At 29.7% G+C, this 13,703-nt stretch overlaps 1 protein-coding gene across 2 annotated transcripts; it reads left to right on the top strand.

The window, feature by feature from the left end:
• Positions 1-7,475: 7,475 nt before the first annotated feature.
• On the top strand, positions 7,476-11,682 carry LOC101217083 (ankyrin repeat domain-containing protein 13C-B). 2 transcript variants are annotated; one of them, XM_004133962.3, is made up of 3 exons: positions 7,476-7,635; positions 8,164-10,236; positions 11,032-11,682. In XM_004133962.3, exons 2-3 carry the CDS (start codon positions 8,629-8,631, stop codon positions 11,377-11,379), a joined length of 1,956 nt encoding a protein of 651 aa, XP_004134010.1. In that variant the 5' UTR covers positions 7,476-7,635; positions 8,164-8,628; the 3' UTR covers positions 11,380-11,682. The 2 variants fall into 2 exon arrangements, with proteins under 2 accessions (XP_004134010.1, XP_011650885.1); XM_011652583.2 differs by lacking the exon at positions 7,476-7,635 and adding an exon at positions 7,648-7,949.
• The last annotated feature ends 2,021 nt before the right edge of the window (positions 11,683-13,703 follow it).

Here is a 13,703-nt window from a genome sequence, read left to right as displayed (position 1 = left end):
TTTATAAATATATAAAACATATTTGAGATAGATGTGATAAATGCTTTTGTTTATTATACGTGAAAACAACATTTGTTTTAAAATTAGATTCGTACTGTTAGTATTTAATTGCCTTCAATTTTTACTGTCGACTTAATTTTGAGGTTCACATTGTACTCAAGTATGGTAAAACAAATGTTTTAATTATTACAAAAAAATATATATAATCTATTTTTAAAATATTAAAGTTTGTCATTCCTAACAATTTAGTTACCATAATTTAACCTTAAGTAGTTTAGCAATATTATCACGTTTGTTTTTCTCACTACTTTTTGTTCACCTTTTTTATCATAAATTTAAAAAACTTAGACCTTATCTCTCTTCCACCACCAACCATTCGTTAAAAAAAGCACAAAACTTGTGAAGTAGATAATAAACAAAAAGTTAATACTTTAACGTTTGTTTTAAGTAGTTATATATTACACAATTATCATCTCGAACATCAATAATACTATCTTAGTTGCAAGAATCTAATTGACAACGAAAGTGTCATAGAAATATAAGAGCATGGGCAGCAGTGATAAAAGTTCTTCTAAACGTTATAAACATTTTTAAAAAGATGTGGGACAAAAATGAGTGCCTTTTGGAGGGAATGAAAGAAGAGAGATAAGTGAAATGGTGAGAAGGATAAAAAACGTGGGTGGAAGAGAAGAGTCCTTGTCTTTTATTGTGTAATAGTAGATGTGGAGACGAGCACTGATCACTAGCTATAGAGAACCACACAACTTGTGAAAATATCAACCTTATCTGAAGTTTCTTTTTTTGAAAAGAAAATAACAACAGTAGTAATAATATTGTAGTTGTGGTCACCCTATTTTTAGACTTTTTTAAATATTTGTTTGTTTTAGTTAAACAAGATACAAAATCTATTATTATTAATTAGGCAAGTTTTCAAAACAAGATTAAAGTGTTTTACCATGTGGTGGATGGTGTATATTGAATTACACTTTAAAGTAATCTATAGTTAAACTATGTTCATGTTAGTCTAAGTTTACGAATTTTAAAATAAGAGGATAAAGTTAATAATTTTAATATTTAACAATGTTATTAGAGATAATTATTCTCTTTTTGTTTTTTTCAATAGAAACAATATTATAGCTAATTAGGTAGGAGTGGGTGAGAATTATATAATTTTGGACTCTAAAGAGCTTCACCTAATCAATGGTTATTACACATTGATCGGTACGTTATACAATTTATCCACTAGTAATAAAACAACTAATCAATTATCATATATATATATATATATATATAATTATTGCATTAAAAATTAATTACCAATATGAATTAAAAAAAAACAAAGAAATAAATAGAGGGGAAGAAATACTAATTAAAAAATGTATGAAAAAAATGAGAAAAACAAGTTATTATTTGATTCATGATTAATTTGATCAAGAGATAATCTACACAACTGAATAATTGTACAATACATAACAAGTTCTACCAAAATACTAGAGGTTGAAAACTTAAATTTGGATAAAATATATTTTATAAAAAAAAATGAACAATTAAAATCTAAATTGATATACAACCAATCAATCCGATCAATTCTACCCAGCTATTAGAGGTTTAAATTTATTTTCTTATAATATCTACAGTGGATCGTGGTGATTATGATAAACTATCAAACTATAACAAGTCAAGTTATACCAAAACGTTAGATGTTTAAAGAGGATAAAAATAGAAGTCGTAGAACCATTAAAGCACGTCCATTTTCATTATCTTTTACATTTTTACCAATAACAATTCATACCAAAATTAAAAGAAAGACGAATTCAAAAGACTACCTCTATAATTGCAATTACATTTTAAAAATTAAAACCTTCAAGTTTATCCAAAATTTAAAATTGGACTATCAAACTTAGTTGTAATCTTTGTAATTAAGTTTAAAAGATCCAATTTTAACATTTTTATAAATTTAAATGCTTCAATTGTTGATATGGAAAGTTTGAATATATAATTGCAATTATGGTTTTTTTTCTAAAAAATTAAAAAGGATTATTCTATAAAACCCTTTTTAATCTGACATCGTACGTTACCATAATGGAAATAAATATAATAAACAGGGGAATAAAAATGTGTTTGTAAAGAAACTGAATTGAAAATAAAATTAGGACAGAAGCAGTGGTAAAGCATTTGTGTGTAATTTCCTTTTAGTAAAATGTGGATTTATCATGGCTTTGTTGCACGAAAAATATTGTGAATTATTTAATCAAATTTAGTAAAAATTAAATTAGCTAGACTGAATTTAATATTTACTAAAATTACAATAACTGAAATTATTTTTTTATAAGTTAAGGACTAAAATTGAATACATTTTAATAAATGTTTGGTATTTTAACTCTATCATAATTATTTATTAACTATCAATTTTGTACGTATATTTTTGTAGCTAATTTGTATAATTACGTGTGAATATGTAAGGACCAAAGACGAAAAAAAAAAAAACAAATTATGCATATATTAGATGGAGAAAGTCAAAATAAACCATTAAGGTTAAGAAGAATAAAAAATTGAAGATGTTCGATCCTCCAACGCTCTATGTGCAAAAGCACTATGACTGCGTTGAACGTGAGAAGATGAGATAGCACCAAGCTTCTAGCCTTTAACCTTAGCTTCATCCATAAATTTAGTAAACTTTGTAAAAATTAACAACAACATTGTTGAAAAAATTAGTAACCTATAGGCAATCAGACTCCATCACAACACGGATAATAGACAAAGTCTCGAACTTAAAGCAAACCACCATGACTCGAAGAATCTTAATTATATTTTAAACTTACATTTCACAAAGAAAAAATATACATAGTTCGTGTTAACTAACATGTTTTCATCCTTCCCCCCGACAACAAACCTTAAACCCTAAATCACCATATAGTGGTTTTAATTCAAGAAAGTTTATTGCCACTTCACTCACATCTTACATCTAAATTTTGATAAATAGCAAATGTTACACTATAAGAAAAAGAATCTTAAAACTATTGCATAACTATTATATATATATATATATATATATATATATATATATATATATATATATATAATATATTTATTTATTTATTTATTACATATATACAAGAGAAAAAGAATGCTTGTTTAAAAAATCAACAAGAGGGTTATCAACAATATATATATATATATATATATATATATATATATATATATATATATATATATATATATATAATACAAGTTTTTAAAATATTAACTACAATTTATACAATTAAATACTACACATGTATATATATATATTGTTTTTTTCTTTAAATAAAAACTAGATTTATTTGAGGAATTGATGAATGAATAAATAAATGGGTGGAGGGTGGTTGGAAATGGATAGAAATTCCGTAAGTCCGTTGGAAGCGGATAGCAATTATCAAGTTAGGACTGAGTTGTCTGAGTCCCACACCTATCAAGTTTGTATACTTCAAGTTCGTCCAAAATAAACAAATAAATAAATTATATTATTATTATTTTAATTCAACAAACAAACAAATCAATATATTTTGAATTTGATAAAATAAAAACAAATCAATATAAATTTGTCTTTTTTAATTTGATAAACAAACAAACAAACCAATAAACACAATCAAAAAATGACCATAGCGTTGACGTATATTAATTCACAAAATTGATAAAATGTATGAACCAATTTAAATGTTTAAAAAGTAAAATTATAATATTTAAAAACTAAATGAATTAAACTGAAATTAAATTGAATTATTTAGGATTATAGTTATAAGATTTTGAAGTTTAACTTAAACTATATGATATTTTGAAATTATAGAACTATGTATAAACAAAACTAGAGGGGAGCATGGAAGTTGATTTTCGAAAAATTACTAAATCGACTATTGTCTAGTTAGTAAATCTTCAAACTTATACCAATCATGAATATGTACAAACCGATTATTGGTCAGTCGATTAATTGGTTTAAATAAGTTTAAATCTTTAATTTTTTTAAAACATGCTATCAATCTTGATATTTTCAAACACACCGACCAAATCTCTAGTTATTTATAATCAACTACTTTTTGATTTGATCGCTCTAACTTGATTTTTTAGATATGTAGTGCTCAATGGTAAGCAAAACACAAAAGACAAAAAAGAGACATCTCACGTAAAAGTAAAACTATCGTTTCAGCTTGAACGAGTGTTTCCCATGAAACGTTTCTCCAGCGGTGTTTTCAGATCACCCTCACAAAGTCCCAATAAATGGGCTTTCCATAGTGGGCTTCTTAAAGTTCATTCACTTATTTATTTCTTTTCAAGGAGTATATATATAATTGGGCAAATATTAATTTATTCTTTGGAAAATTGCAAAAACAGCTCATACTCCAAATAATATGACCATAATCGTCTTTTAAATCGATTATTTTTACAATTTTAAAAAGATAAGTATTACAAGTTTTATTATCATAATTTTTTTTTGTTATTTTTACAAATTCTTCTTAATTTTACCACTTAAAATCTGTAATTTAAATTATGAACTCTGATATTCTATCAATTTTTCTCGATCTTAATTTTTTTTTATTTTTAATACGATGATAGAATCTTATTATTTCAAGTTAATTAATTTTTGAAACCACCAAACAATTATTATATTACTGTTATTACCGTTTATTTTCATTTTAGGATAACTACTAGACGATTATTATTGATTGTTTTAATGCACTAATCATGGAGGGAGATTAGACCTCCCACTTCTAAAATCAATTATCAAACCAGTTATTATTAAGTTTGTCTCATTTAACTTCACCTCACCCAATAATAATAATTAATTAAGTAGATTTATATTTATTTATTTATTATTATTATTAAAAAATTACAAAAACCACGTTAAATTTTGTGGTTTGTTACAATCACATTCACGAATTTTTAATTTAATCACACATTAAAGATTCACTAATAAATTTTATTTTAATAAAAGAGGTTAATTGCGATCATTATGAAACTACTAGGGGTTGATCGATCAAATTCAAGATACTATTGTAACAAATTTCAAATTCAAAAGTGGTTTTTGTAATTTTTAATTATTATTATTTGCTTTGTATTTATTGGAAAATTGGAAGCTATAATTTACCGTTTAGTAATACACATAATTAGCAGTGACAACTAATTAAATTAGTTTTAATGACGCACGAAAATCAGGCGACGAAGTTGATTGGTTCCGACTAATCCTTAGTTCAAATTAAAATAAATACGATTTTTCTTTGTTTGGATTAAAGTCAATTCCAAAATTCAAACCGGTGCCGATCCACCTCACTACCCTTACATATTCCGTCCTTTTTATGTCTTTGTTCAAAATGGTGCGTTTCGTTCTTATTTAATAACATTTTATTAAAAATTTGATATAATTCTTATTTAAAATTAAACACATTTAAACCAAAATATTAAAACTAATTACAAAAGTAATAATAAAATCTATCCAACTTTGTATAGTCTATTTAATTATTTTTACTGAGTTTACTCTCTATCGAGAAAAATGTATCAATGAACATTCATAAACATCCAAGGGTGTGTATTATTATTACACGATGATTTTTTTTATCTTGCTATGAGTTACTCTGTGTATATATATATATTAATTGTTATGAATAACCAGATATTGAAACAAATTATAGATTTTGTTATATTTTGTCAATAAATTAAATATTTTGTTTTGAACTTTTTTACTTTTTACTGTATTTAATGAATAGTATTAAACTTTTGTTAAATTTTAGAAAAATTTAGTAAATACCAAAAAAAAAAAAGGAAAAACAATAAGGTACCATTAAGGATCAATAGACATGTTAACTCAGTTTGAAATCACCAAAATAATCATATTGTTGATTATTGTTTTATTTTGATTTTTTTTAATATTTGAAAAAAATATCAATCGAAATCGCCATTTCATTCGTATTTTCAGAAATCTTTACAATAAAATTAAAGTCATCAAAATGGTTACATTATCTATTCAACTAAATTAATGGTGCATAAAAAAATATTATAGGTTTTTATTTAAAATGTAATAAATCTATATATAAAAGGACTGTTTCTGTTTGGATATTCATAAACTTCATATAAAAACTTTAAAAAATTCAGAATTAACAAAAAAAAAAAAAAAAACGTAGGTGTGTGCATATATATATAGAGAGACTCTTGAAAATTTGGCACATATTTAGAAAAAATATAAGTTTGTAAAAAATACTTAAAAATAAAAATATTGCATAGAAGATTAAAATTTTAAAATAAAAAACCAAATAATTGAGTCTTTAAATTTATGTTTGCATTGTCCATTTATTGTAAATAGTGATTTATATTCTACAAGTTTCTAAATTATATGAACAAAATTTGAATATTTTAAAACAATATGTGTCGTGAACAATTAAGTCATGTTTGATGTTTGTAGTGAATTTTTAACTTAAATGATGAATGTTTTCCAATATAGTAAGATACATGTAAAAACACGATTATATCAATAGACCATATATACTTAATATATACTTAATTGTTTGATAAATCTTTATTAATTATATAGTCTAAAATGTTATTATATCTTATAAATATTTAGAGTCTTGTTAATTGTTTGATAAATCTTTATTAATTATATAGTCTAAAATTTTATTATATTTTATAAATATTTAGAGTTTTTTTTAAATATACAAAATGAACAAAATATTCATAATATGTAGAACAAATTGAAAAAAACAAAAATTTCACCGCACTACTGTGTAAAATACCAAAATTACCATAATCAACACCGATAAATCGGCCACATGTGTACGATACATGATCATTAACAACAATGTAGATTTTGACACATGATGTTGGACATACCATGCTCCTATGTGCCCATAATGAAACAACTATTCATTTGGTTATTGTATCTCGAATCTTAGCGGCATTGAGATAATCCGTGACGAAATATTTATGTCTTTATTTTATTAAATCTTCGGCATACGTTGTCCCGAGATAAAAGACTTTTGTTTTTAGTTATTTGATCTCGAGTCTTAATTACACTGGGAAAGCTTGAGATGAAAAAGTTATGCATTTATTTTATTTGATCTCAGATATACATTGGCTCGAGATGTCACGAGAGAAAAGACTTATGCCTTTAATTATTCGATATCGAACCTTAATTGCATTGAGATGACCTATAATAAAAAATTTATGCCTTTTGTTATTCGATATTGAGCCTTTCTTGTACCCAGATGACTTGGGACTAATAAATCGAAAAGAATATATAAGTGATTGAATTTTATTATTTAGTTATATGATTTATAAATATTTTAAATTTTGATTACATTTATGTAAGGTACTCTTTAATAATTTTGTTATTTATAATAAATAATATTTCATTTGATGAAAATAATAAAAAAGAGCAAATAATAAAAAAAGGAATTAGGGTGTTAAAAATTTCGTCTGTTACTTAGTTTTTGGTCAAATTGATAGAAAATTAAATGGGGAAACGAGGAAGAAAGAGGAAGTGGAAGTGCAAGTTCCTCCTTTTCTGGCTCACATGGCGACTTTCCATTTTCGACATTCTGTCTTCTTCTGACTTCGTATTACCCTTCTCTGTGTTCTTCTTATCTAATAAACTTCCACTTCTCGAAGGTAAAAAACCAATACCCATAAAACGCTTTTACATCAATTTCTTTATTCTATGATGATGATGATGATGATGATGATACGATATTCGATTTCATTTTGATTTGATTTGATTTTTGAATGCGCCTCTCTCTTTGACAAAAACCCTTCCAAAATCCCCTTCAATTACAACTCTTTTTCTCTCTTCTTTTAGATCTCGCTGTTCCTATTTCTTGTTTGTCTGCCTACCAAACGCTTGTTTGTGAAACCCCTTTTCTTCTCTATTGTATCCTCTTTTTGATACAAACGTTATTTGTTGGGTTTTGCCCTTTGCTTGGATGGTGGGGTTTTCCTGCTTTTTTTTTTTTTTTTCCTTTCTTGTATTCTTTTCTTGATTCCTTTAACATATTTTTATCCGTTTCTTTACGGATTCTACTGCTCTTGATTGTATTTCTTTAATTTATAATTCGTGCTTCACGCACCCACATGCATGTTTTTGGGTTTGTCTGATCTGGATTGGATCACAAGGATCTTATGTTCTTTTTCTACTTGCAGAGAGAGGGATAGAGAGAGAAAGAGGGTGGGGTTTAGGCTCTTTTCCTGCAATCTTGGTCTCTAGAGAGAGGGTGTCATGGAAGAAGCAAACAGGAGGAGGAGGAGGTAAGTTTTCTTGAATTGAAGGATATACCCATTGGCCCACTTGAGAAACCTTTCTTCTTTGTTTGATATTTGTGTCAACGTTCTCCATTGGGTGGGGCTGTCGTTTGTCTTCTCGTGACGGCCTGGTGTAGTCAATTGGGTCTGCTGGAACTCCGGAAAGGATTCAAGAGATTCCTTTTTTTTTTGTTGGCTAATTATGATCTGGGGTTTATTGGATTTGGTTGAATTGACTACTCCGTAATCATTATGTCCTGGCTTGTGTGCTTATTGAGTTCAATTTCCAAACCGTGGACTTCCTTCCCATCGATCTCTATTGAGTTTTTGAGGTGAATGACTCTTGGTTTTGAATGCTCTTGAGCCATGGCTGGTATCGACGTTTCGAAGTATGCACATAGCCCTGTACACAAGGCTGTGGCCGCCAGGGATTATACCAATCTCAAGAAAATCCTTGCAGGCCTTCCACGGCTTTGTAATCCATCTGAGATTCACACCGAGGCTGCTTCGTTAGCTGAGGAAAACAAGGCTGATGCTATTTCTGCCGTGGTCGATCGTCGAGATGTTCCAAATAGGGATACTCCACTGCATTTGGCTGTAAAGCTCGGGGATGAGACTGCTACCGAAATGCTTATGGTTGCTGGGGCAGATTGGAGCTTGCAGAACGAGCATGGTTGGAGTGCACTTCAGGAAGCAATTTGCAGTAGACAAGAAGGGATTGCCATGATAATAGTCCGGCATTACCAGCCGTTGGCTTGGGCAAAATGGTGTCGGAGATTGCCTCGCTTGATTGAGACTATGCGAAGAATGAGGGATTTCTACATGGAAATTACGTTCCACTTTGAGAGTTCAGTGATCCCTTTCATTTCTCGGATTGCTCCTTCGGATACATACAAGATCTGGAAAAGAGGTGCTAACTTGAGGGCAGATATGACACTGGCTGGTTTCGATGGATTTAGGATCCAACGTGCCGATCAGAGTATTCTTTTTCTTGGCGATGGGACAGAGGATGGGAAAGTACCTTCTGGGTCACTCTGTATGATCTCACACAAGGAGAAGGAGGTAATGAATGCTTTGGACGGTGCTGGTGCTCAGGCAACTGAAGAAGAGATTAGACAGGAAGTGACAGCAATGTCTCAGACTAATATATTTAGACCTGGAATTGATGTCACTCAGGCTGTTCTTTTGCCTCAGTTGACTTGGAGGCGCCAGGAGAAAACTGAACAGGTAGGTGCCTGGAAAGCTAAAGTATACGATATGCATAATGTGGTTGTTAGTATCAAATCCAGGAGGGTCCCTGGGGCAATGACAGATGACGAATTCTTCTCATCGTGCAATGAAAATGAAACTGAGAGTGAGGAGTTTGATGACATTTTAACTGAGGATGAACGAAAACAACTTGAGAATGCACTTAAATTAGATTCTTCTGAATTAACTTCTGAAAATGGTGATGGGATTGTTGCACATCGGCACAGTTGTTTTGAGCAGAGGGAGGTTCCTGTTGAGGATGTAAATGGATGTAGAAATGGAGAGACTCGACAGGAAAAGAAAGGGTGGTTTGGGGGATGGAGAAAACGTGATAGCAAAAATGAAGGGCAAAAGAAGATTGCTCCTCCAAGAAGCTCCCTTTCTATGGATGATAAGGTAAGTGATCTTCTAGGGGACTGTCCTCCTGAAAATAATAGCAGCAGGCCTGGAAGGCATTCTGTAGAGACAGTCTCTGAACACCGAAGAGGAAGGGATACCAGATCTACCTCTTCGACGTCTGAGAGCAAAAATCGGCACAAGGATGGGAGCCATGAAAATGAGTATAAGAAAGGGTTGAGACCCGTTCTATGGCTTTCTCCGAACTTTCCTCTACAAACTGAAGAACTATTGCCATTGCTAGATATTTTAGCTAACAAAGTCAAGGCAGTTCGTCGTTTGAGAGAACTGCTTACCACAAAACTCCCGCTGGGAACCTTTCCGGTCAAGGTATGGTACTTGTTTTCCATATTCTTTTTGGGCAACTGTTTGCTTGGTTCTAGTATTCATTCATAATGTATGTATATGATGTGTGGCACAATCTGAATATTTTAGATTTTTCACTCACTAGCCTTCTCTTACTGCTTGTAAACTACCATCCAAAAGCCTGATATTTCAAACCGGTAATGTTTTATCTGGTGTTACACCTAATGTCTCATCTTCAAGTACACAATTAGATAGCTCACAGGTAGGCTGTGAATTAAATTAAATACCCAACGAGTTCAAACTTTTTTCCCCACCTGGTTATAGGGAATGAATATCATTACAGACAGTGATGAGTGTTATGGGAATTGCATGACTCAATAGAACTTAGGAATTTATGGAATCTTTATTGTAATAACTTCGATTGCCAATTGAGTAAAGTTTACAAGAGAAAACACTGGAGTTTGGTTTCCCATGAAAACAACCTGGGCTGTTTGGGTTATTAAGTACTCACATCGGCATTGACATTGAAAATCTGGGATGCATTATGCATTTAGCTTCGTTTTTACTTCCTTAGCTCAGTGAATCTGTTGTGTGTTACCGATCATTTAATAGAGCTGACTTCCAATGCCTACCCCATAAAACCTCTTACATTATTCCTGCTTTGATTGGTAAAGACTTAAAGTGATGATTGGGAACTGATGATTCTTTATTAGCCAATTATTTTGGCGTTCTTGTTAAATTGTTTAATTAACTTGAAGTATTAAACGGGTCAATGCATTCTTCAGTTAAGTTAGTTGTGATGCTATTCTTTTTCTACAGGTTGCCATCCCTGTGGTTCCAACCATCAGAGTGATTGTTACCTTCACAAAATATGAAGAACTACAGCCAGTGGACGAATTCGCAACACCACCTTCGAGTCCTACAGCTGCAGCACGCAGGGAGAGCCCTTCCGTGACAAGTACCTTGAGTTCATCTTGGTTTCAATGGATAAAAGCCCCATATCAACGCCCGGGCACATCAACCAGTGTTTCTAGCAGTAGTAGAATAGAAACTCTCGAAGACCCATTCGTCATTCCCTGCGATTACACCTGGGTTACTGCAGAAGCAAAGAAAAAGAAGATGCAGGAAAAAAACAAAGCAAAGAAAGGAAGAAGTCGCCGTGATTGATTGAATCAAAGTCACGAGTTCAGTCTCTCTCTAAGCAGTGTGAAGCTCATTCAAAAAACAAATTAGAAGAACAGATAAAAGAGGTAGGAAATAGTTTACTCATTTAAATTCATCAATTTGTGTTTACTTTAAAAGAAGATGAAAAGGAAAAGTCAGTGGAAATGGTTGGTCATGTTTGTGTAGAAGCTCTAATTGACCCTTGAAATGCACTTTAGGAAATTCTTCTAGTAAATCATTGTGGGGGTGGAAAGAATAACACTGTTCGTAGAATTTTTTTACACCATTTACTTCCACTTTTTAACATTGCTCTCTTACTTACATACTGCTTCTAATCAATCATGCTGATGTGGTAACCTGATGGAATTTGTCAATAAAATTGTGATGTTAGTACAGATGAAATAGTAAAAATGAAGAGCAAAAAGTGTTGATAATATGAACAAAATCAGGTGGTGATTGTCTAATCGAAGTCTGGCGTGGGTAAGGCTTTTTGGGGTCTTGATTACTCGTGTCGGCATGTCGACTTTGAGTTTTTGACTGTCGGCCAATATCACCGACAATGAGGGAGGTGTCGTTTCATTGACGTGGAAAAGGGTAAAGTAAAAGCTTTCTCCTTTTAACAAATTTAAAATTAATCAAACCAATAAATATAGACTATACCTTAAATTGGCACGAATCACGACTAACATTTTATTATAAAAAAAATACATATCTTTCAACTTTGAGTGCATTTCCATTTTCTTTTTATTAAATTAAGATGGAAGTGAATAGGATAGAAACATTCATTGCAACATCATTCTTGTAAATTATTAGATACTTTTAAAGATAATAACAATTTAGGCAAACGTACATAAAAGTAATTTAGGATTTGTTTGGATTTTGTCAAAGTTCATTCTTTTTTAATGATATAATTTAGCAAAAGTTGAAATGTTAATATTACTTTTACCAAATTTGAAACAAAAAGTCCATTAAAAGATTAAAGCTACGACGATCTGTAAGTCGAGGGTGAAGATAGTTGCTCTTTCCATGAATCCATTCAAGTTTATATTATTTGAGAACTTTGTTTAATACAATGATAACTCTCTATTCACAAGAGAATTAAAAGAGTCTTAAAACGATAACAGTTTATAAAATAGGTTACCTGTTTTGAAAAAGTGGTCATAGTAACAATATTGTTTGGTGCAAAATGATTCTACAAATATCAAATAACCTTTAAAATGGTCCGTGTGTTTTTTTTCAAAAATAGTCATTATAGTTTGATAAAATTTTAAAAAGTTTGTCTGTGCAATCAGAACTGTTTTATTTTTTTTTTAAAAAAAACAAGACTACTAACGATGTATGAAATTTTATTATCATTTTGTCATAAAAATGCATGTTAGTGTGATAAATAATAAATGAGAAGGTGATTGTCGCGTAGCACCTATGCAATATCTAGTTGAACTATGATTATTTTAGCTAGTATATTCACACTCATGTGGCACCTAGAAAATTTTTTACGGTTCAAATTTAATTTGATTGTTACGTCATCATTCATTAAAGCTACTGTGGAATTTAATAATATTAAATGAACAATTGATGATCAAAAGAAAAATTCATGGTGTTACCATACCATACTAACTCATTTACATATTTATTAATGTATTAAATATTTATTGTGTGGGACTAGTTAGAGACGGTATAAAAGATGTTTAAATTTTATTTTGGTCTATACATTTTGTATATTATTCTATTTTGGTCCCTTAACTTTTGGAAACATCTACTTTGGTCCCTCGATTTTAAAAAATATTACATTTTGGTCTTTACTTTTAAGATTACATTAAGTCCATTTACATAATATGACATATATATTTGAATGATTACATAACCACGTGGTGAAATAAGATAAATCACTCTTAAAAATTTGTTTATTTTAATTTTTAATTAAATACTATATGATAAATTGTAAAAAAAAATCAAATGTTTTAATTTTTAATTAAATACTATAAGATAAATTGTAAAAAAAAAAGTCATTTTGTCTTTGAGATTACAAATAACTACAAAAAAAAAAAAATTATTCTGTCAACTATTTTGGCGCATTGTCTGCTAAATTTATTTTTAAATGTTTTATTTTTTAGTTTGGATGTTAACCCTCTAGAATGGGAAAGATTTAACTTTTTTTACAAAAACCAAAATAGTTTTTAATTTGCATTATTTGATTCAAGTGTGTCAATTTATATTTGAAAAGAACAACTCATAGCACTTTTTTTTGCATATTGCGAATATGACAAATATGACCATAATTAGTGATATCAGACTACTATTAGAGAGCTATCACATGATCATTATAG

This window comes from Cucumis sativus, chromosome 3 (assembly GCF_000004075.3).
Source record: "Cucumis sativus cultivar 9930 chromosome 3, Cucumber_9930_V3, whole genome shotgun sequence".
NCBI lineage: Eukaryota > Viridiplantae > Streptophyta > Magnoliopsida > Cucurbitales > Cucurbitaceae > Cucumis > Cucumis sativus.
Note: the sequence above shows the minus strand (reverse complement) of the source record. Positions and strands in the feature narration are given on the sequence as shown.

Coding starts and splice junctions, on each gene's coding strand:
- LOC101217083 (XM_004133962.3), top strand. CDS start 8,629: ATGGCTGGTATCGACGTTTCGAAGTATGCACATAGCCCTGTACACAAG. Junction 10,237..11,031: donor TGGGAACCTTTCCGGTCAAG/GTATGGTACTTG, acceptor CTTTTTCTACAG/GTTGCCATCCCTGTGGTTCC.